This window comes from Colias croceus, chromosome 19 (genome assembly GCF_905220415.1).
Source record: "Colias croceus chromosome 19, ilColCroc2.1".
Classification (NCBI taxonomy): Eukaryota; Metazoa; Arthropoda; class Insecta; order Lepidoptera; family Pieridae; genus Colias; species Colias croceus.
The window spans coordinates 6,865,970-6,886,888 of record NC_059555.1 but is presented as its reverse complement, the minus strand read 5'-3'; the positions used below and the strand labels follow the sequence as shown (position 1 = coordinate 6,886,888).

General features: G+C 31.9%; 3 protein-coding genes across 4 annotated transcripts in view; 1 reads left to right on the top strand and 2 right to left on the bottom strand.

The window, feature by feature from the left end:
- Positions 1 to 5,737: 5,737 nt before the first annotated feature.
- On the bottom strand, positions 5,738 to 7,467 carry LOC123700265 (structure-specific endonuclease subunit SLX1 homolog). Of its 2 annotated transcripts, none has more exons than XM_045647435.1 (4): positions 7,142 to 7,467; positions 6,680 to 6,731; positions 6,416 to 6,607; positions 5,738 to 6,172 (listed from the first exon to the last, which is right to left on the bottom strand). In XM_045647435.1, exons 1-4 carry the CDS (start codon positions 7,318 to 7,320, stop codon positions 5,759 to 5,761), a joined length of 837 nt encoding a protein of 278 aa, XP_045503391.1. In that variant the 5' UTR covers positions 7,321 to 7,467; the 3' UTR covers positions 5,738 to 5,758. The 2 variants fall into 2 exon arrangements, with proteins under 2 accessions (XP_045503391.1, XP_045503392.1); XM_045647436.1 differs by having other exon boundaries at positions 7,138 to 7,247.
- Positions 7,468 to 9,653: 2,186 nt separating this feature from the next.
- Positions 9,654 to 11,470, top strand: LOC123700137 (zinc finger HIT domain-containing protein 2). Its single transcript, XM_045647269.1, has 4 exons — positions 9,654 to 9,845; positions 9,926 to 10,454; positions 10,674 to 10,877; positions 11,152 to 11,470. Exons 1-4 carry the CDS (start codon positions 9,799 to 9,801, stop codon positions 11,464 to 11,466), a joined length of 1,095 nt encoding a protein of 364 aa, XP_045503225.1. The 5' UTR covers positions 9,654 to 9,798; the 3' UTR covers positions 11,467 to 11,470.
- Positions 11,471 to 12,892: 1,422 nt separating this feature from the next.
- Positions 12,893 to 20,919, bottom strand: part of LOC123700020 (phosphatidylinositol 4-kinase alpha) — a 34,220-nt gene continuing 26,193 nt past the window's right edge. Inside the window, exons 29-38 of the mRNA XM_045647111.1 lie at positions 20,442 to 20,621; positions 19,847 to 19,967; positions 19,381 to 19,571; positions 19,083 to 19,149; positions 18,836 to 18,957; positions 17,972 to 18,160; positions 17,150 to 17,272; positions 16,308 to 16,431; positions 15,424 to 15,583; positions 12,893 to 14,850 (exon numbers count right to left, since the gene is read on the bottom strand). Of these exons, the coding sequence (XP_045503067.1) occupies positions 14,625 to 14,850; positions 15,424 to 15,583; positions 16,308 to 16,431; positions 17,150 to 17,272; positions 17,972 to 18,160; positions 18,836 to 18,957; positions 19,083 to 19,149; positions 19,381 to 19,571; positions 19,847 to 19,967; positions 20,442 to 20,621 (1,503 nt within the window). The 3' untranslated portion in view covers positions 12,893 to 14,624. The remainder of the gene's footprint in view (positions 14,851 to 15,423; positions 15,584 to 16,307; positions 16,432 to 17,149; positions 17,273 to 17,971; positions 18,161 to 18,835; positions 18,958 to 19,082; positions 19,150 to 19,380; positions 19,572 to 19,846; positions 19,968 to 20,441; positions 20,622 to 20,919) is intronic.

The window sequence follows — 20,919 nt, the reverse complement described above, 5'->3', positions numbered from 1 at the left end:
TGAATTTTGTGTATCATCTGAGAATCGGCCAACATGTATCTTTCATACCCCCTAAGTTTTAGTATCTACGAGTAGCCTGCCTTAGGCAACGTTTTCCCGTTGCCGGGACAGTAATCACTACATAGTATAAAATATAAAGTCTCTTTCTCTGTCCCTATATGTTCCTTTGTATGCTTAAATCTTTAAAACTACGCAATGGATTTTCATGCGGTTTTTTTAATAGATAGTGAGATTCAATAGGAAGGTTTTAGTATATAATTTATTAGGTTTGAGACAAAGCGGGCGAAGCAGCGGGCGATGAGCTAGTTATAATTTAAAACTCAAAACTCATTTGCCAAAAAGCAAAATAAAATTCTTATAAAACACGTAAACTTTGAAGCATCAGATGAATTCCAAGTATATGTATCTAATCAAGGGTAAAACCCATATAAACTTAAGTAGATTAAAAACCCAGTCAATTTATAATTTTATAAAGGTCAAATATGTATAGACGCGATAATTAAAGATGATTTAAATTGTTTATATAATATTATTTACCTTGTCCTGTTATAGGTAAAATAAAAGGATCTTAGTAGAAAAGACAATTAAATTATCATAAGTATACCTACATTATATTTATACTTACAATCAGAACAGCTCGGAACTTCCATAAATAAAATAAGATTCAGATTAATTGTAATTTAATTTTTAACCTTTTTATCTTTAGCTTTTTATAAATAAAATTGACGCGTAAAGAATCCTTACGTAGTAGAGGACAAAACTTATAAATATACACACAGAATTAAAATATGATAGAGTAGATGCAATGTTGTGATTTCTATATTTATTTAAAAATTACCACTACAACCCGGCTTCGTTTTGACCCAGTTTTAGATGACTTTCACCTGACGATAGCCGATACCAAATTGAGTACCTATACAATAATTCAATTGACTTTTCCCGCCAAATACGATGTCACATAACAATATACAGATAATTACAATATTTAATTGCAAAGCTATATAGTAACGTTTTTATATTCAAATTATTTTATTACATGGCCTTGTTGTGCACAGTTAAAATAATGATCATCTTCCGCAATACCTAAGCAAATTCATGATTTTTAAGCAAAGATTTTAGTATATGAAAAAAATATTTCTGATACTCATGTTAATGTTCTTCGTAAATTAGCTACCTTGTAGAATGTAGAGTTTGTAAAAATATTTATTATTATGTAATTATCCATTGTAATCAACTATCCTCAAGAAGCGCATTATATTCACAAGGAATTATAAGTACCTACCTACATGTCTGTGTATTTAAGAATTTCATACAAACAAATTATTATTATTGTATTTTAATACACGGTCCCTAATAAAGTGTTAGTAAAGAAATTTAGGTATTATGATCGCAAAGCAAAAATACAGACAGGTCGACTATTCTAAACCCAGCAAATATACAAACATGTAAGTATAGTTACCATTCTAGTACTTTCATTGTAAGCATTAACCCTCCTGACGCAGTCGGGTAAAAAGTGGGTTAAGCTATGCGAATCTCAACACGTACATACATACAAACAAGATCAAGGTTGCAAGTTAATGACTGGTGACATTCGAAATGGCAATTTCCCCGGAAATGTAAATACAATACTATTGTGTACTACATATTAAGTCTAACCTTAATCGTGTAATCTCAATTTGCAGTTATAGCATTGTACTTTAGATGCACTACTTTTGTGATATAAAAATACTGGCTACAGTTTTTTTGTCGGTTCATGTGTGCCTGTTATGTTTAGATGATATTACATATGTAATTTGATACGAAGACGCAAACCGATTAGAGGAAAAATGTGGAATTTTCCAAAATTCTATCCATTTTTTGGCCTGGTCGACGTCTTAATACGACTGGGTTAAGTAATTGGTATTCGGTAATTAATTTGTAATACCTAAGACAATAAAAACATGTTTTAGTATCGTTAGCTAGCTACTAAGTAGTTATTATTCTGTGGTATCGTGATGTTAAATTTAGTAAGTCATCCCGTTTGATATAGAACTTGATTTGTATTTTTTTTTCGCTATAAGGTTATATTGTACGGTCTATAGTATTTCTTTAATTTGATAGAAATTAGGATTGTTCTTTTATCTCCAGAAACATTTAATTAGGTATATTGTTTGCTATGCGTAGTGTCTATTTCTAATCACACCTAGAGCGGATCTAAGTATCATTTAATTTAGGTTCACGAATTACATCCATTCGCTAGTAAAAAAAAGAGGAGGTTCTTTGCCTCTTTTTTTGAACCTGGATAAATAAAAGTTAAACTTTGAGGTCACCGCCATTTACTTTTTTCTGTAATAATATGCAAGTAACGGTGTTTGGTTTGAGGTTTCGATAGAACTTGCAAAAAGTATGAACTATAATGAATAATCATAACTATGAAAGTTGACCTTTTTTAGTCATCAGATTGACACAGATTTTCTATAGAATTATATATGGAATTGATAATGTTTGAGCCGCACTGCCTGTTGCGTATAGACACACACAATTATTATATATTATATTATTATAATATACCTATGTATTTACATATTTCCAAATGATAAGACATTCTTATGATTCCTATGTGGAGAAAATTGCCGCTAGATATAAGATAGCATAAGTTAACGAAAGCTTAAAACTATTTAACTGTTAAGCTTTCGTTAACTTAAATTAACAACATGTGCACTTGAAACCGCTTTAAAGGCCTTAAACTACAACCGTCACAGAATCATTTTTTTTTGTATTTTTTAGACCTAGTTGGCTAGTTAATATTATCATGAATACACGAAACAAGAGTGACATCGAGTCTATGACATATCTAATAATATACTATTATTATGTCGTCTGTCTATATTAGGCGTCTAAAAAATTTTAAGTTATCGATATAGCAAAAATATCTTTCAGTCTACAATACTTATCTTTCAATTATTAATTATCAATACATCCAGTTTTCTTAAATGCTTCCTTCTACTATCTTAAATCAGGAATTGAGTAGTTATATTTGCCCCTGCAGATTATAAAAGATCATGCGATTCGATTTCACGGTTCTGACTAAAGTAACTGTAAAATCGTTATGCTATCAGCGTAGCATGTTAAGACAGTTATCCATATACATATTGGTGTGACACACAATGAAGGCGACAGCTCCCTGCTACACGCAATACGATCTTCATTCACTCGTGCGCCAACATTCCGTTAGCCTGGTGACTTCGCGGCTTCACTTTCTGACCATTATGCAGTGAGAGTCTCTTGATTTAAAAAAAATAAGAATTTTGGCGGGAAATACAAAAATGGAACGATGCAACAGATTATTTGTTTTGATGCTTATTGCTTCAAGCATTATGTTATGTGGGGCGAAGACAAGAAAAATGGATTATCCAACTGAAAAACAGCTACTTTTGCAAAGGAAGGAGACTACTCCTGTTGATTTCACAAGGTTATTAGTGATGAGAGTTGTTTATGGTATGGCAAAAGTTCTCGGCTTTGAGGAACCAGTGAGTGGTATTTTAAACGGTGCGTTTGTTCCCCCTGGAGCTGATGATGATGATGACGACGATGATGACGACGATGACGGCTTATTTGACGATTATTAACAGTGATTTACATGTATTCAAGGATTGTTAGCTTGGTATGTATAGTAAATTATTATAATTGTACGGAACTATTTATTTCCAAACGTAATCCACACCAAATGAATTAATGCATTTATAATTTATTACTTTTTAAGAACGTCTCTATAAGATTGTATTAATTAGTCGATGTATTTATTGTATAATTCTTATTTATGATGTCTCTATTTTTTGTTCGGAGTGAGTCTATTATGCGGCTTTTTTTGTTTCTATGAAAAAATTGAATGTGTAATATCTTATTTTCTATTACTTACATTTATTTTATTTTTAACTATAAATATTAGCTCTTAAATTATAGACTGTGTACCTGGTAGTATTTATTGCAATTGTAAATTGTTTATGTTGTTAATGCTATTGTGTCTTTAGTTGTATAAAAACGTTATTTATTTTTTGTAAATAATAAATGTTATATTTCCTCAGAATTACGTTTTTTAATGTATACTATGAAAGATAATGAACTTATAGACACTCCCGAAGGTACTTATTCAAATACTAGCTGTGCCGCGCGGTTTCAACCGCGTGGCTCCGCTCCTGTTGGTCTTAGCGTGATAATATAATATAAGTAGCCTATAATACTCGTGGATAATGTAGCTTTCGAATGGTGAAAGAATTTTTAAAATCGGTGCAGTAGTTTATGAGCATATTCATTACAATCAAACAAACAAAGTTTTCCTTTTTATAATATTAGTGTAGATTCCTGAAATAATTATAATACCTAGTAGAGACTACGAAAATTATTGTTCGTTAGCGTTTGAAAGCTCTAGATACCTAATTAAGATTTTAGAGCTTTTAGAAATAATTGTTTGTAACACAATGTTGTGTTACAAACTTCTATGTTCTATGTAGAAACGTAAAAAACTTGTTTTAGTAATTTATTTTTTGGGTTTATCTTTAAAATCCTATTTTACATAGATAAGGATTAGTAAGAATACAACTACAAGATTGATGTACCCTAATGACTGTATTTACCTACATAATATTATGTCACGGTTCCAAACGGCTCAAGATGGAAAGATAGAGCCGTTAGCGTTATATTTGAATATTTTTTTTTTTAAATTTTGCTTATGTATTAAAAAAAGAAGAGCGTTATTTATTACAAAGTATACAAAACACGTACATTTAAGTTATCATAAACATACCTTCTACTCAATTTACAATTAGTAACAAAGTTAACAATTAACGTAGTTCAGAACAGTTAACACTTGATCGCGTGGTTTCGTCTGCGACAGTGAAAGCATGCATGGCTGCTACCAATTTGACACAAATCAACCGGAACGCATTCTTTATGTGCTAATTGTGACTATGTCGTGTTATTTTCAACTGATTTCAAATGTAGGTAATTCATTATTGATCTTCGTTTGTAAGTATTTTTTATGGTAGGTACCTTAGTAGGTACGTAGGTAGTTAAATTGGGAGCTAGAAACATTTTTAAAGTTATTAGGCCTAAATAAAATATGTAATATTTTTTATCTGAGCTTTAATAGAAAAAAAAATAAAAATAATTGTCTGCGAATTCACCTTCTAGCGCCATCTTACGGCATTTACAAGATTTTTTTTAAATTTTTGAGTAAAAATGCCAAAAAACAAGTTACAACCTTGTTACAACCTTAGTTACAACTATCTAAGTAGTACCAATCGTTTTTAGCCTATGCCCTGAACAGACAGATAGACGGATATTATAAATGCGTACCTGCTTCGATTATTATAAAATATGCGAAAGTTTGTGAGGATAGATGGATGTTTGTTACTCTTTCACGCAAATATCTACGAGGTACTGAACTGATTACAATGAAATTTAGTATGTAGATAGCTGAATACCCAGAATAAGACATTGGCCTATTTTTTATCCCGGAAATCCCACAGGAACGGGAATTATGCATATAAATTGCCGATGATTCCATTCATACAATTTATTTATTTATTTATTTATCTTTAGGAAACAAAAAGTACAAGTAGTCATGGATTTAATGTTAAAATAAGGTTATAGTACCTAGTTGAATAGTAAAGTTGTAGTGCATAATTATTGTTTGCAATAATGGTAATATTAGTCAGTATTTACATATAATTATTTAGGGAAATAAAACACATTTTTCTCTACAAACCAATTTATTTCGTCATAAATCGTCATTACAGTCCAGAAACCACGAATTATTGTCAACAAATTCTTTATCCTGAGTGCATATCACTTCATCATCACTACCATCACCATCTGCTCCCTTATCTTCTATATATTGGCATCCCTTCATTTTCCTTAATAAATCACCCCATTTCATATAAATCTTGCATAACGGACATTTTCCATCAATGGGTATATATTCCCCTGGCGATAACATTTTTTCAGCCAAGCATGTTATATGTGCTACAAGATTACAATTCTCATTTAGGCATTTAATTTGTTTATCACTAATAGATTCTGAACATAATTTGCAAGGTAGCGTTGGTACTGAGTTATTTTCAGCTACTTTAATGTTCCTGCTCTTCACTGGACCATAGCAGGTAATCATGTGTTCTGGAGGGTGCTTTTCTGGCTGCAAAATTGACAAATATATAATAAATAAAATGAGAAGGTAACTGATTGATTTATCGTACAGCCCAAAATTCTAACAATCAAGAAATTTGACATGCCTACCTACAGCCACTATAAAATAGGCATGCACTAACTACTACACACACTAAATTTATTAATTCTTCAAGTGATGATATTGAATAATACTTTTGAATATATAATGAAAACCAAAAATGATATTATTGGTTTTTAATATGGTACGTACAGGGAATTCTTCATAATATTCTTGTTCCAGCCAGCGAATACTCAAAGGCAGGCGCACCCAAGGACCAACTCTCAACATTTCTGATAAAACTCTCAACTTAAACTTAAACTCAGACTCCTTTCTTGGTATTTTCTTAAGGTCTAAATGCTGCAGCCTAGTTGTTTTACTGGGATTTTGCCAAGCCCATTCAAACTGGAATAAGATTGTTTTTAAATGTTTTATATCTTCTACAGATTATCATGAATGAAACTCTCAATAAATTACCCTCAAAGCTGAAATATTATTTGGAAAACCATGCACTATCAACACCATTTTCCTGAAAAAAAATAAAATAACAATAAATTCTGGCAAATCTATACTAATTTTATAAAGCTGAAGAGTTTGTTTGTTCTTTGTTTGAACGCGCTAATCTTGGGAACTACTGGTCCGATTTGAAAAATTCTTTGGTGTTAGATAGCTCATTTATCGAGGAAGGCTATAGGCTTATCATCACGCTACGACCAACGGGAGAGGAGTCACGGGGGTGAAACCGCGTGGAGCAGTTAGTCTGGTATAAAATCTTAAATCAACCAACATTCGGTGAATGTTATTTGTAGACATACTTAATATAATACGGAAAGATATAAGTACATAAAGTATGCTTGAATAATTCTATATTTTATTGAACAAAATTTTCATATTAAAAGCGCAGGAGAAAGTTTTCATCGTAGTTTCGTAGGTACCTACCAAGGGCCCTTATTATTAGTTCGATGTGCCCCTCCTGCCCATGTTCCTCTGTTATGCTGCATTATTCTTCTATTTGGATCTCTAGTATAACCAATGTATGTGCGACCCTTGTATTTAGGGTTAATATTGTATAGTAAATAAACACCATAAAAATCATCAACTACATCTGGCTCAGACATTATTTTTTAAACTTACTCTTTGTCTTTTACTTATGAATATACATATAATATTTTTAATGGTATGGAAACATATTTGATTTATTAGAATTACTAATATTGATATATACTTTGTTGTAAGAAAACTAAAAACAACATTAACATTACGATTTATGAATATAATAAAAATACAAATTGATTTTGAATTTGACGTCGGTCATAACCATAAATAATTGTTTCCACAATTGTTTCTACGATAGAGCAAGTTTTCAGCTCTATGCCTTTTTTGAAGATTTCAGTTCTATCAAAATATTAATTATAATTATTATACATGCCGTCTTATCTTAATAAAAGATTTTAAAGGTACCCATTTATAAATATAATTTCAAAACGTTGAAAAATATAAACAGCTATAACCAGTGCAAACTTAGCACCCCATCTATGGAATTTTGGGTCGAAAATGACCTTGATCGTTAGGTCCCCGTTAGGTCCTTTAAGGTCCCACAATTTTTTCGTTAGGTCCCGTTTAGTTTTTTTTTAAATAATTTTTTAAATTTTTGGTATAAAAAAAGTGCACTTTAGCACCCCATCCATAGAATTTTGGGTCAAAAATGACCTTAATCGATAGGTCTCCGTTAGGTCCTATAAGGTCCCACAATTTTTTCGTTAGGTCCCCTTTAGTTTTTTTTAATAATTTTTTTTTTTAATTTTAGGTATAAAAAAGTTACACTTTAGCACCCCATCCACAGCAAAATTGGCGAATTTTATCAAAATCGTATTCTTTACCGTTAGGTCCGTAGAGGCCCATCATTGAAATTGTTAAATTATTTATGTTATTAAAAAATAAAATCTACATATATAAAAGAAAGTCGTGTTAGTTACTCCACTTATAACTCAAGAACGGCTGAACCGATTTAGCTGAAAATTGGCAGGGAGGTAGTTTAGAGCCAGGAGAAGGATATAGGATACTAAATACGTACCACGGGCGAAGCCGGGGCGGACCACTAGTTATAAAATAATTGAAACCTGCGCATGCGCCTTAGAGCATTAAGGCATGCGCACATCATACATAAACAGTGCGAAATTTAAATTGGTATCGTTTTATTTATTAAATTAAATCAATAAATTAATCTATACTAGTCACGTCTGGTTGAATAGTTTTTAACTGGATTACTGGTATCATTCATGCAAAATAATAATAATAATATTAAACAAATCATACCTACTTATAATAATTTGCAATGCAATCAAGATGAAAAGCATCAAAATATCAAGTCACACTTAACAATGCATTGAGATATTTCTTGTAAACACTCTTGTTTTTCCTTGAAAACTACATCTCTTTCAAATTGTTTCATTTTAAATTTATTAATCATAATTTAAAGTTTTCGTCATGTTTTCAACTCAGTTTTCAAAAATAATTTTTTTTTAGAAATCACTAAAATCTAAAATAAGCTAAAATCGCAGAAAAAAAAATCACTGACAAGCTTTGACACATCAACAACTCAGGTTTTAATGACAGTTAACTGGCAAGTGTTGCCATTAAATTTTCGAAATAAAAAACCAGTTTCATCTTTCGAACCAGACGTGACTTTAAATTTCGCACTGTTTATATATGATGTGCGCATGCCTTAATGCTCTAAGGCGCATGCGCAGGTTTCAATTATTTTATAACTAGTGGTCCGCCCCGGCTTCGCCCGTGGTACGTATTTAGTATCCTATATCCTTCTCCTGGCTCTAAACTACCTCCATGCCAATTTTCAGCTAAATCGGTTCAGCCGTTCTTGAGTTATAAGTGGAGTAACTAACACGACTTTCTTTTATATATATAGATTTTATTTTTTAATAACATAAATAATTTAACAATTTCAATGATGGGCCTCTACGGACCTAACGGTAAAGAATACGATTTTGATAAAATTCGCCAATTTTGCTATGGATGGGGTGCTAAAGTGTAACTTTTTTATAGCTAAAGTTAAAAAAAAAATATATTAAAAAAAAACTAAAGGGGACCTAACGAAAAAATTGTGGGACCTTATAGGACCTAACGTAGACCTATCGATTAAGGTCATTTTTGACCCAAAATTCTATGGATGGGGTGCTAAAGTGCACTTTTTTTATACCTAAAATTTAAAAAAAATATTTAAAAAAAAACTAAAGGGGACCTAACGAAAAAATTGTGGGACCTTAAAGGACCTAACGGGGACCTAACGATCAAGGTCATTTTCGCCCCAAAATTCCATAGATGGGATGCTAAGTTTGCACTGGTACAGCTATAGTCGCTCAAATCTCGGCTGTATACAAGAGGTCCTTCGACCATCGAGGAATTTTTAAAAACAATCAATGTCACTTGTCAGTGTCAGTGTCATGTCTTATTTATAAACACAAATCAAAGCATTTTATATTAGCTAATAATTCTCTGATATTAATTCATATCTGCGTTGCATATAAAGTTAATAATAATTTAATATAGTTTGAAAGTATGTACTTGAAATAATTAAAATGTCTGAAGAAACGAAACATAACACCAACAATAGGTTATGCGGCTTGTAAGTACTTCTACTTCTAGATAAAATTATTACTCACTTTTATATAAATAACATTTAAGTACTATCGTTTTAATTTTCAGATGCGAAAAGAATACCAGCAAATACTGCTGCCCTCGATGCGAAGTACTCTACTGTTCCCTCGACTGTTACAAAACAGAAAAACATTTGCAATGTTCAGAGAGCTTTTACAAGGACTGCGTCAATCAGGAGCTTGCTTCTAATAATGTAGATGATGAATCTAAAAATCAAATGATTGAGATCCTGAAGCGAATGCAGGACCAAGAAACAGATGGCACAGATAATGTAGATGAAAATGAAAGTATAGATTCGGATGATGAAATTCAAGTCGATTTACATGAACGACTGCAAGATATGAATTTAGAAGATGCAGATTCTGTATGGAATGCCTTAACTGAAGATGAAAAGAATGAATTTGAGGCAATATTAAGTCAAGGAAATGTAGGGGCTATAGTGTCTCATTGGGAGCCTTGGTGGATGTATCGTCGGGATAAAAAGTTGATCGAAGATTTGAAACAACCTAATAATGAAGAAGAAATACTTAAAAATTGTCCTTGTATAAAATCTGTCCCTCTATTCAATACTCTAACGGTAAGTTATTATGTAATTCTTATGTGAAATCAATTATATTCATATTCTTACTAAAGATAAGACAATATATTTATTTTGATCTTGAATTGTCGACTTATAAAAACAACCAAAAAATTAAGAGATAGTTCACTTATAAGAGCTATTCATAACCAATAAACTTGTCTAATAAATTTTGTTACTTACATTATTTAAAGTTACAATAAATATTTAATTTTTCAGAGCATCAAGCCATCACCATCTATAAGGTTCAACATTATAAATGTACTAGCGGCATATGCATTCATAATGCGCTACTTCAATGGGGAAGTGGAGCCAGTAGAAGCAACTACTTGTGTGTTAAACGTTTGTGATAATCTGAATAACAATAGTAATTATGATGATCCTGATATAGCAGTGGAGGCAGTCACACAAAAGTGTTTACAGGTAGCCTTGCTTTTAAATTGTATTACGTGATTTGGGATCAAACCTACCATATATAATACATACACGTCTTCAAAAGTCTGATCAAAGGCTAATAAAAAAAAAATGTGATTTGCAAATCACTCTAATAAGGTGTATTTTTGACCTGTAGCTTTTTTTATTAGAATATAATTCCATTTTTAAAATATTCATTAAACAAATTTTCATTCCCATTCAAAATGTTCCCTAAAATTCATAACATCTTACCATTCACCACCATTAAATATTTCTGTTACAGAGTGAACTCATAGAAACAGATGAAGATAGTCTCGAAATTATGAGACACGACACATTCCTTTTATTTCAAGGACCAAGTGAAGATAACGCCCTATTCTACACTAAAGCAGCTCTTTCACACCTTATTCAAATATTTAATGAATCAAAATCATCATCAAAAATTAAACCCGAGGATAAACAAAGTAAAGGTGACTTTACAAGAAAGTTCCCTGATCATGGAAAGAATCACCTTCCCTCACTAGATATAAGTAAAGTTAAGAAATGCATAAAGAAAATGGAATTTTATATATCATTCTTGAATACATGTAAATATTAAAATGCATTGTAGTTTTTCTTCCTTTGGATTCCCCTGATTCAGTTCAAAGTCAACTTTACTTTTTTTGGCAAATTACAAATAGTTGTGTATATTTGAACAACTTCATAATCAGAATAATCCAAAATATGAACATAATATGCAGATTCAACACAAAACATTCAAAAAAAATCTTTCATCTATAATTTGGGTGGATAAAAATAAAACGCAATATTTACCTTTACCATATATTTATCAATACCAACAACAATTTGCTATATATTTCATAGAGGAATGTCCAAACATTTATATTGGTATATTCACAGCAACAATGTTACAATACTTGAAATAAATTAGCACAATAGGTAGATTCAGTGCCGGCGTTAGGGGGGGGGGGGGGCGATGGCCCAGGGCGATAAATTCTGGGGGGCGCCAAGGTCTAAAGTTGGAGTCTCTTGCCTCTCCTGGTGCAAACCTTCAGAACACCTCAAGTGGGCGCCTCAATATTTTCGCCCGGGGTGTTAGTGGCCCTTACACCGGCACTGAGTAGATTTGCCATCAACAATTCAATATTAAAAATTAAAATTAGTAGTAATAGGTAGTAACAGCTTCAAAAAATGATAAATAGAAAAAAGTGTAACAGTGTTGCCATTGATAATTCTAAAACGACAATGTAAACGTTATAGCAATAATAATTGAAATACATTTATTGAAATCATCTTATAATTTAATAGAATATCGACATGATCAACAATTGGAACTATATGTAACAAATTTATCTACATTCATAGCATCGAAATAATCACTTTAATACAAATATATCTATAACCTTAATAATACAAGTACGTATAATATGCGCCTCTGACTCAACATATTGTATTTATTTTTATTTATTTATTTTTTTATTTATTATAGATACCTTTGATTAGATACTGACTAGAAATTACTGCGTCAAAACGAACCAATTATAAGCTTGTGTGTGTGACACTTTGTCGTACACTTGCGTCATATCTTACTATTGTATTTTTTTCTGTGTTCTGGAATTATAAGTCCAGAGTTGGCTTAAATTTTCAACGCATTGAATAAATCTCACTGCAGACAGATAAATAATCAAAGGCAATCCGGCTTATTGTAGTCTTGTTTTCTATTATAGTACTTCGTGTCTATTTTGGAAAAAACTATATAAATTAAAATAAATATATAAATACAGCACATTGTATTGAATACAAATTAATTACTTAGATAAATCAAAAATACTAAGTACTTTACATTAATGACTAAAGTTTAAGTTGAATAAATAATATTTTTCCATAACGCAACACATAATAAAGGTATGATTGGTATTTCATGTTTCTCTCTTGGCAATACATCGATAGTTAAAATATATAAACGATGTGTGGCACTCGGGGACTGCCGCGGTAAAGCTATTGCATGCTATGCCTTCAAGCCACACCCGTCGGAGTGGGGAGCGTGAGGTTTTTTCGTTACGGAATTTCTCGATTCGGTCCCCGCGCTCAAGGCCCGCGATAGAAGCTATGCAATAGCTTAATAATAAAAATTGAAAGAAGGTAAATTATCCACTCTTATAATCCCATTTTTTAATATAAGTGCTATGGAAATAAATAGGCGACATCGATACAAAATTAAATGATTATGGAAAAAGATATTCTTATATAAGTTTTATCCGATATTTGTTTCATTTCAATCACAAAATTATACAGGCAGTTCATAATTTTCAAGGCGAGGTGGACGTTCCAAGACATTTAAAAGTAAAAAATTAAAAATAATAGTTTTGGGGCAATAAGATACAACTTGGTAACTAAAGTAGTGCAATTCCTTAAAATTATAATCACTTAAATTTATAAAATTCCAAGAATTGGAATCCAAAATTGTATGCCTTATTATTTTTCAAGATTTTTTAAAACGCATAGGTATATTCTTTATTGTAAGAATAACTAACTAAATATGTATGTTTTTTTTTAATTTTCATGAAATATCCATTTGGCAAAGAACACGTAACGAATCTTTTAAAAATCACTCAAAAATTAAGTTTAAAGTTTTTTAGTAACTCTACTCTAATCAATAGTTTATTGGCATGCATTTAAAACATTCATAAGAATTGTTCTTCTCGAATAATAGGTTTTTATTATTTTTTTATTATTGAAAAATATTTAAAATTCATGTCATTTCAAAAGTTTATATTAAATCTGCAGTTGCTCTGGAATGTAATAATAAATGAACTTTTGTTCTTATAAATTAAAAACGATACATTTAAATTGATCAATTATAAATATCAGGACGAAAAGTTTTAGACTGACGAAGCAAATTTTATTTTTTAATTAAAATATGTTCCTATTAAGTAAATATGTATAACGTGCATATCTTTTCTCTATATCAATAATTACTACTTGTAATGGAGGCTGCTAACATAGAAAATTCAACACTGAAACGGCATGAACATAGGTTTTAATAGAATAATATATCATTTAATTTTATATTTATATTATATTTTTTCGTACTTAAATTTTATAAGAGAGACACTTGGAATATCGATCGCTTCAAAGATAGCAGTTTATTATATTATATTATTATTTCGTTTGTACTTTTTGTCTGTTTTGTGTTTTATAATAATTAGTATTTCTTATTTCAATTTTAATTTCGCGAAAAATAGATAGGTTCCTTTTAATGTTTTGAGAGGATTTATCATAGAATTTCATTTTATATTAGTTTAAGTTAAAGGAAAGAGGATTGCATATAATGCATTATTTGCATTCTTATTTTGCTTGATTCATTTTAAACAGTAGAAGTCATCATATTAAGCAACATAAATAAAAATAGATATGTACATAGAAGAGTTATTCAGCTATTTGCAAACATGCATCACTACTTCAAAAAGCATTTACAAACATATTTATTGAAAATCATCAGTAAATAAATCGTTCGATTCGAATAATTTTTTGGATACAACATACAACACCAAAGACATCACCTACAATAATAATTCTTCTAATAAGGACGAATTAAGTGCTCTTAACTTTCAAACTTTCTCAAACCATTAAATAACTTCAATTTGGCAAAATATATTACAATATACACCATTTCCACACCGCCTTTCCTTTATAGTTAGGAAGAACACAAGTCCCCACAAAAATAACTTATATTAAAAAAAAAACACTCCCAAATCAGTACGGTATTTGATTCTGGTAATATTGTATCATGTCGTAAGTTCTCGTTCTGAAGTTTAAGAAGGAATTTCGTATAACTGAGAGCATGAAAGCGGCCGCTTCTTTCTCCGTTGAATTTGGCGCGAAACGGGATCGCAATTGACGTATCGTTTGACCGCGGAAACATGGCAACCCCGTGTCTAGCATGAGGGACACCATTGATATTATCGCTTCTTGGTAGGGTCTGGAAATGATTGATTATGCACATACTTAGACATATACTTTTTAAAATGATTGATTATGATAAAAAAGACCGTTTGAGTTATAGTTTTAAATTTTTGTAAAAAACAAAAAGTAATGATTATAGAATAAGGACTGTAGAGGAATTCTACATATTATTAACAAAGCTGACAAACGCTATTGCATTTTAGGTAATTTAAATTCAAGAACAACAATCGACCTATTTACTCCTTTTACCTGCTTCCACAATCTGAAAAATTGACAGTAGATGTACCTTGTTTGCTCTTACGCAAAAACTACGAATTTGCGAGAAATATCATATTCAGTACTTTATATCATAATACCACACATCATTCATTCATTCATTCATTCACACAGTCACAATCTAAAGTCCATATATTCAAAACTAGTTGCGCTTCGCGGTTTCACCCGCGTGGCTCCGCTCCTGTTGGTCTTAGCGTAATGATATATAGGATTCAAAACGGACCAGTAGTTCCTGAGATTTGCGCGTTCAAACAAACAAACTCTTCAGCTTTATAATATTAGTATAGTTAAATCCGTGTCGAAGGCCCATTACCTGACGGCCAGGAAGGCCTGCACACACAGCTCGCAGAACCAGCGGAAGGGCGGCGCCTCCATCTTGCCGCCCATCACCATCACCATTTCGTCTGTTAGCTTTATATCCGGCTCGAAGCCGAGGTTTCCGCCGGGCGACGATTCGAACATGAATCCGAAGTCTGGAAATAAATTAGAATTTAATCTATACTAATATTATAAATGCGCAAGTCTGTCTGTCTGTCTGTTACTCAATCACGCCTTAACTACTGAACCAATTTGCATGAAATTTGATGTAGAGATATTTTGATACCCGAGAAAGGTCATAAGGATAGGTTTTATTCCGGAAATCCCACGGGAACGGGAACTATGCGGGTTTTTCTTTGACTGCGCGGGCGATGGCGCGGGTGGAAACCTAGTTATCTATATATAAGTATTTATTTAAAATTATATATGCATGTTTATCAGCCATCTGGTTTCCATAACACAATCGAAAGCTTAGTATGGGATCAAATCGTGCCGTGTGTGAAAATTGTCTTGAAATAAAAAAGAAATAAATAAATTATGTAAAGGATACATAAATGATATAACAGCTTGCGTAAATGTATAAAGCTCGCGTAAAATCAAACACTTGATCACGAACATGAAGATAGGTTATATAGATTTTAAAAAACATTATTAAAAAACTTTTTTTATCGTATTGAGTCATTTTTAATAGTTTTGACATGCATCTGCGAATAAATAATTAAGATCAAAGATTAAAATAATTACGAAAAACGCAGTTACGAATGCAATCATTAGACTTGATATTATTTTTAACAAGTTTCAAGCTGACTCTAGCCAACTATATACGTTATACGTAATATTTAAGTTTTTTTTTTTGAACTAAAATCACTTCTCACTTACCAATATGTATAATATGTCCATCTGTATCCAGCATGATATTGCCGTTGTGTCTGTCTTTTATTTGAAGCAAGAATCCTACAACACTGTACGCGGCCATCGATGTCACGAAACACCGTCTAGCAGCCTGCATAAAGAGACATTTTATAAACATTCTGAATCACTACATAGTATAAAACAAAGTTGCTTTCTCTGTCCATATGTCCCTTTGTATGCTTAAATCTTTAAAACTACGCAACGAATTTTGATGCGGTTTTTTTAATAGATAGAGTGATTCAAGAGGAAGGTTTTAGTATATAATTTATTAGGTTTTAAACAAAGCGGGCGAAGCCGCGTGCGGTGATCTAGTATAATATATAGAAAAATCCTTACAAAAAATAAATGTTTACGAATGTGTGTTTGTTTGTATGTCTTTCATTCACGTTGCAACTTGCAACGAAGCCATGATTTTTTGCTATGATTTTTTTGCCTTGATATTTAGGAGATAAAAATTGACATAGGCTACTATTTATCAATGAAACATCTCATTCCCATAGGAATTTCTTTTGTCTAGGCACTCGAAGCCGCGTGTGAATGCTAGTTATTCGATAAACTAATATTTTCGTTTACTTTCTGTCATAATATGCAATAAAATAAAAATGAATCGCAAAATGTGTTGGTAAGCGCATAACTCGAGAACAACTGAACCGATTTCGTTAATTCTTTTTTTATTACATTTCTTGAAGTACGAGGATGGTTCTTATGGAGAGAAAACGTAAAAATGTACCACGGGCGAAGCCGGGGCGGACCGCTAGTATGCAATAAAACAATCCTTTCCTTAACTTGCTCTTATAAATAGTACATACCTGAAATTCTCTAGTGGTTTCATCTCCATACGTTTTAATGAAATACTCGTACATGCCGATGTCCGTTTGTCTGCCCAACTGATCCCTGGACCTCGCGTTCGGCACACATTCTATTACACCACACTATAACATAAAAACAGTTGAAAACACAGTTTAATAAGTAATGTTTAAGGAAAATTATCTCAAATTCCTATGATGTCTTATAGCAGTATTGATTCCAGGGGGGACAAGTGGCTTTCGTTTAGCGTAACCTTTGATAGAATAGATTATGAATGTATGAGATTGACATAAGCAGGGGCCGTAGACAAAGTAACAATTACAAAACGATAACGAAGTTAGAAATCGCAAAAATGTATGGGATTGACATACGCCGCGTTAGATCACGTGGTCTATCTAATGTCAATCCCATACATTTTTGCGATTTCTAACTTCGTTATCGTTTTGTAATTGTTACTTTGTCTAAGGCCCCTGTAGATAAATGTATCGACAGCTTATGTCAATCTCATACATTCATAATCTATTCTATCAAACGTTACGCTAATAGAAAGCCACTTGTCTAGGGGTGCAGTATGGAGAAGTGAAAAAGCTTTATAGGCCATCACTTTTCAACACTAAAATAATACTGTTTTAAGACATGATAGTAACTCCCCTGAATAGTGAAGTTTGAAAATAACTTTACGAATAATGTCGGAGTAAAATATTTTTATATTGCTTTTTAAGAGCGAATATTTAATAATCTTATGTAATAAATTTAATATTTATTTTTATGAGCGACTATTTATTATACAGAGCATTTTTTCATGAACAAAAGAAAAACCTTACCCCTGGAGCTGTAGCAACAACTTTATACGGAAATAGATACAAATCCAAGCCGACTTGTTGGAATATATTCTTGAATAGAGAAATAACTTGCAGTGCAAGCATGTCCTGTCTTACGTCATCGCCCACTTTAAATATGGCCGCTTGCCACACCTCTTGCGCTATTGATGTGAATCTGTCTTTGCCTTCCTCCTGTTAAATAAAGATATTTAATAGATAAATTCTTAAAGTAACTATCCGTTCAGAAATGGGTCTTTATAATATTATGTAAATAGTCCTATGGGTAGGTTCACTATGATATCACAATCACTACATAGTATAGAACAAAGTCGCTTTCTCTGTCTCTTTGTCCCTTTGTATGCTTAAATCTTTAAAAATAAGCAACAAATTTTTATGCGGTTTTATTTTAATAGAAAGAGTGATTCAAGAGGAAGGTTTTAGTATATAATTTATTAGGTTTATTTATTTATTTAATCATTTATTGTACCACACCATTTAATATTACAATGTACAGTATTAATATATATTTGTATGGATGCGAAGTACAAAAGGTGACCTTATCGCTTAAAAGCGACATATAGGTTTTAGACAAAGCGGGCGAAGCCGCGGGCGGTAAGCTAGTAATGTAATAAAAGTAAATTCTTTATAGGTTTAATATCATGTTATGCTTATCTGACTTCTATGTACTCTTCCTTATTTTCCTTACGGGAAAATTTTGGGATTTCAATTTTATGTACTAGTTTTAGTACGCGATTTCGGTTGATTAGTCTTCCTATTATTGATTCCAGGCGAAAATCTATCTGTTTACAGTTACAAAGAAGATTTATAGACCTTTACATATACTTAATATAAAGGTAATCAACTCACAACAGGCGGTTCTTCTCCCGAAGCAATGGCCATGGCTGTAGACTCCATTTCCGCTATCCCATACTTTCGTACTCGGAATCTTGCTAAATACGGCGCTTTCGCCGCACTTTGCATGGGCGTACCTTAAAAAAAATAGTGGTTTGAAACATTTTTTATTAAAAGAAATATGTCTCGTTTATAAAGCATTTGAATGCCGTAAATTAATAAACAAATACAGTAGTTTATGCATAAAATCAAGACAACTTACCGCTCTTATAATCAATGTCAATGACCATCGAGTCTGGATTTGAAGGAAGATAGCATCCGGGTTGTACCTGAAAGTAATCGTTATAAAATGTGTTATTTCTAAGACCCATTATTTATTTAGTTTTTCATTTTAACAGGCACAATTTTTAAAAGCATAAAGCTTTTGCCACAAAAAAATTATATCTGTTCACTATAAAAAAATGTTTAGTAAATTTTAGTAAGGAATTATACTTTATTTATGCATTTGGTCCTTCGAGCAGGATCTACCTTTTAAATGAGAAAATTACATTACATCTTACCTTTATATTCTTAAGCGCTTCCAAACAAGCGCTCTTCCTTTCAGCACCTTTCGGATACGGTCGTATAATACCACTTATGTTTGTTATTTGGCTAAAGAAGTCGAATTCTCGTTCATAAAACGCTTTGGCAGGCCCAGAGAGCCCATCCACTATGTTTTTGGTTAGACCTTCTAATATGTCGAATAGTGCAGCTAGAATAAAATACAAGTATAGTTAAGATATAGGTCCAAAAAATAGAAAGCACAGAAAATCAGTTTAAGAACAAATTGCTCTGATTCGACATTAGCCATCTTATCCACGAATATCGAAGAGATTTGATGACTCCTAAATATTAATTTACGAATAAGAAGCACGGACAAAGAAAGAAAAGTTTAAACTTAAAAAATATCTTTTACAAAAAAATATAATGGACTTTGAAAATTCCTTTTATGTCATATAAATTGTAAATTATTTCAGTTTAACTTACTATCTTTATTATGCATTTCTTCGTCAGTATACATGTTTGTATGCATGTTCCAAATAAGCTGGTGCGCGACCACTTGCGACTTCTTCGCTAGCGACTTTATAAGCTCCGATACATAACCCATCTGGAAGAGACATTTTAGTATTATTATCCCTAATAACGAAAATAAAATTAGCAAATGTTAAAAAATTATATACAGGGTGGCCGCATGTGGTGTAGTAAGCTCGATAGAAATTGATATTTTTTGTTTTATGGCATTCAAATGCTTTATAAATATAAATTAAAGGATGCGAAGGATGCGAATTAAAGGAGCGAAAGGATGCGGGTTCGAGTCCCGCCTCGTGATCGAATTTTATCTATTCTTTATAAATTTATAAGCTCGATAGAATTTAAACTTATACTTTAAATTTTTCTTACAAATAAAGGATTTGAATTTTAAGTTTTGGATATGTTGATTACGTTAAACAACAAAATAACGTAATATTTTTTATTATATTTCTTTAGCCCTATTTTTCTGTATGTTTCTGTTTCTCCATTCTATGCGGTAGAATAGGATAGGATGGATAATTTTTTTCTTTTTTTTATCATTTTTTCTCACCGTGTCATGTCGCAGCGCCTGCACCAGCTGCGGTATGTAGAGCAGCACGGCGGAGGACGGGTACGACGTGAGCGTGCTGACGGCCGCCTGCGCGGACAGCGGGTGCGGCGGGTACTGCCGGCTGAAGTACGATAGTGCCTCTACGGGACTCACACGCGCCCATGTTACCATGTGCACTAGCTGTGGAAATTAAAAAAAATATTTAGAAATTAAAGATTTTTAATAACTCAGGCCCCGGAACCACAGACACAATAGAAAATCTATTGTGTCTTGGACCGATCGGGCCGCTTGGGGCTCAATGGGTTAACGGATTTTAAACGTGATTTATTCATTATTGATTATACTATTTATTATAATCCGTTCAAAAATCTTTAATTTCTATTTAGAAATACTCGCGTTAAATCAAACACTAGAATTTTTTTTAATGACAAGTTAAAAAAAATGTTTACAACTTTCTTATAAATAAGCCCCGTGTGTG

Bases quoted from the DNA above. Each gene is read 5' to 3' on its own strand.
- LOC123700265 (XM_045647435.1), bottom strand. From the start codon at position 7,320: ATGTCTGAGCCAGATGTAGTTGATGATTTTTATGGTGTTTATTTACTA. The intron at 6,608-6,679 runs GTAATTTATTGA...ATCTTATTCCAG, and splicing joins ATAATATTTCAGCTTTGAGG to TTTGAATGGGCTTGGCAAAA. The intron at 6,173-6,415 runs GTACGTACCATA...TCAATTTTGCAG, and splicing joins AATATTATGAAGAATTCCCT to CCAGAAAAGCACCCTCCAGA.
- LOC123700137 (XM_045647269.1), top strand. From the start codon at position 9,799: ATGTCTGAAGAAACGAAACATAACACCAACAATAGGTTATGCGGCTT. The intron at 9,846-9,925 runs GTAAGTACTTCT...TTTAATTTTCAG, and splicing joins AACAATAGGTTATGCGGCTT to ATGCGAAAAGAATACCAGCA. The intron at 10,455-10,673 runs GTAAGTTATTAT...TTAATTTTTCAG, and splicing joins CTCTATTCAATACTCTAACG to AGCATCAAGCCATCACCATC.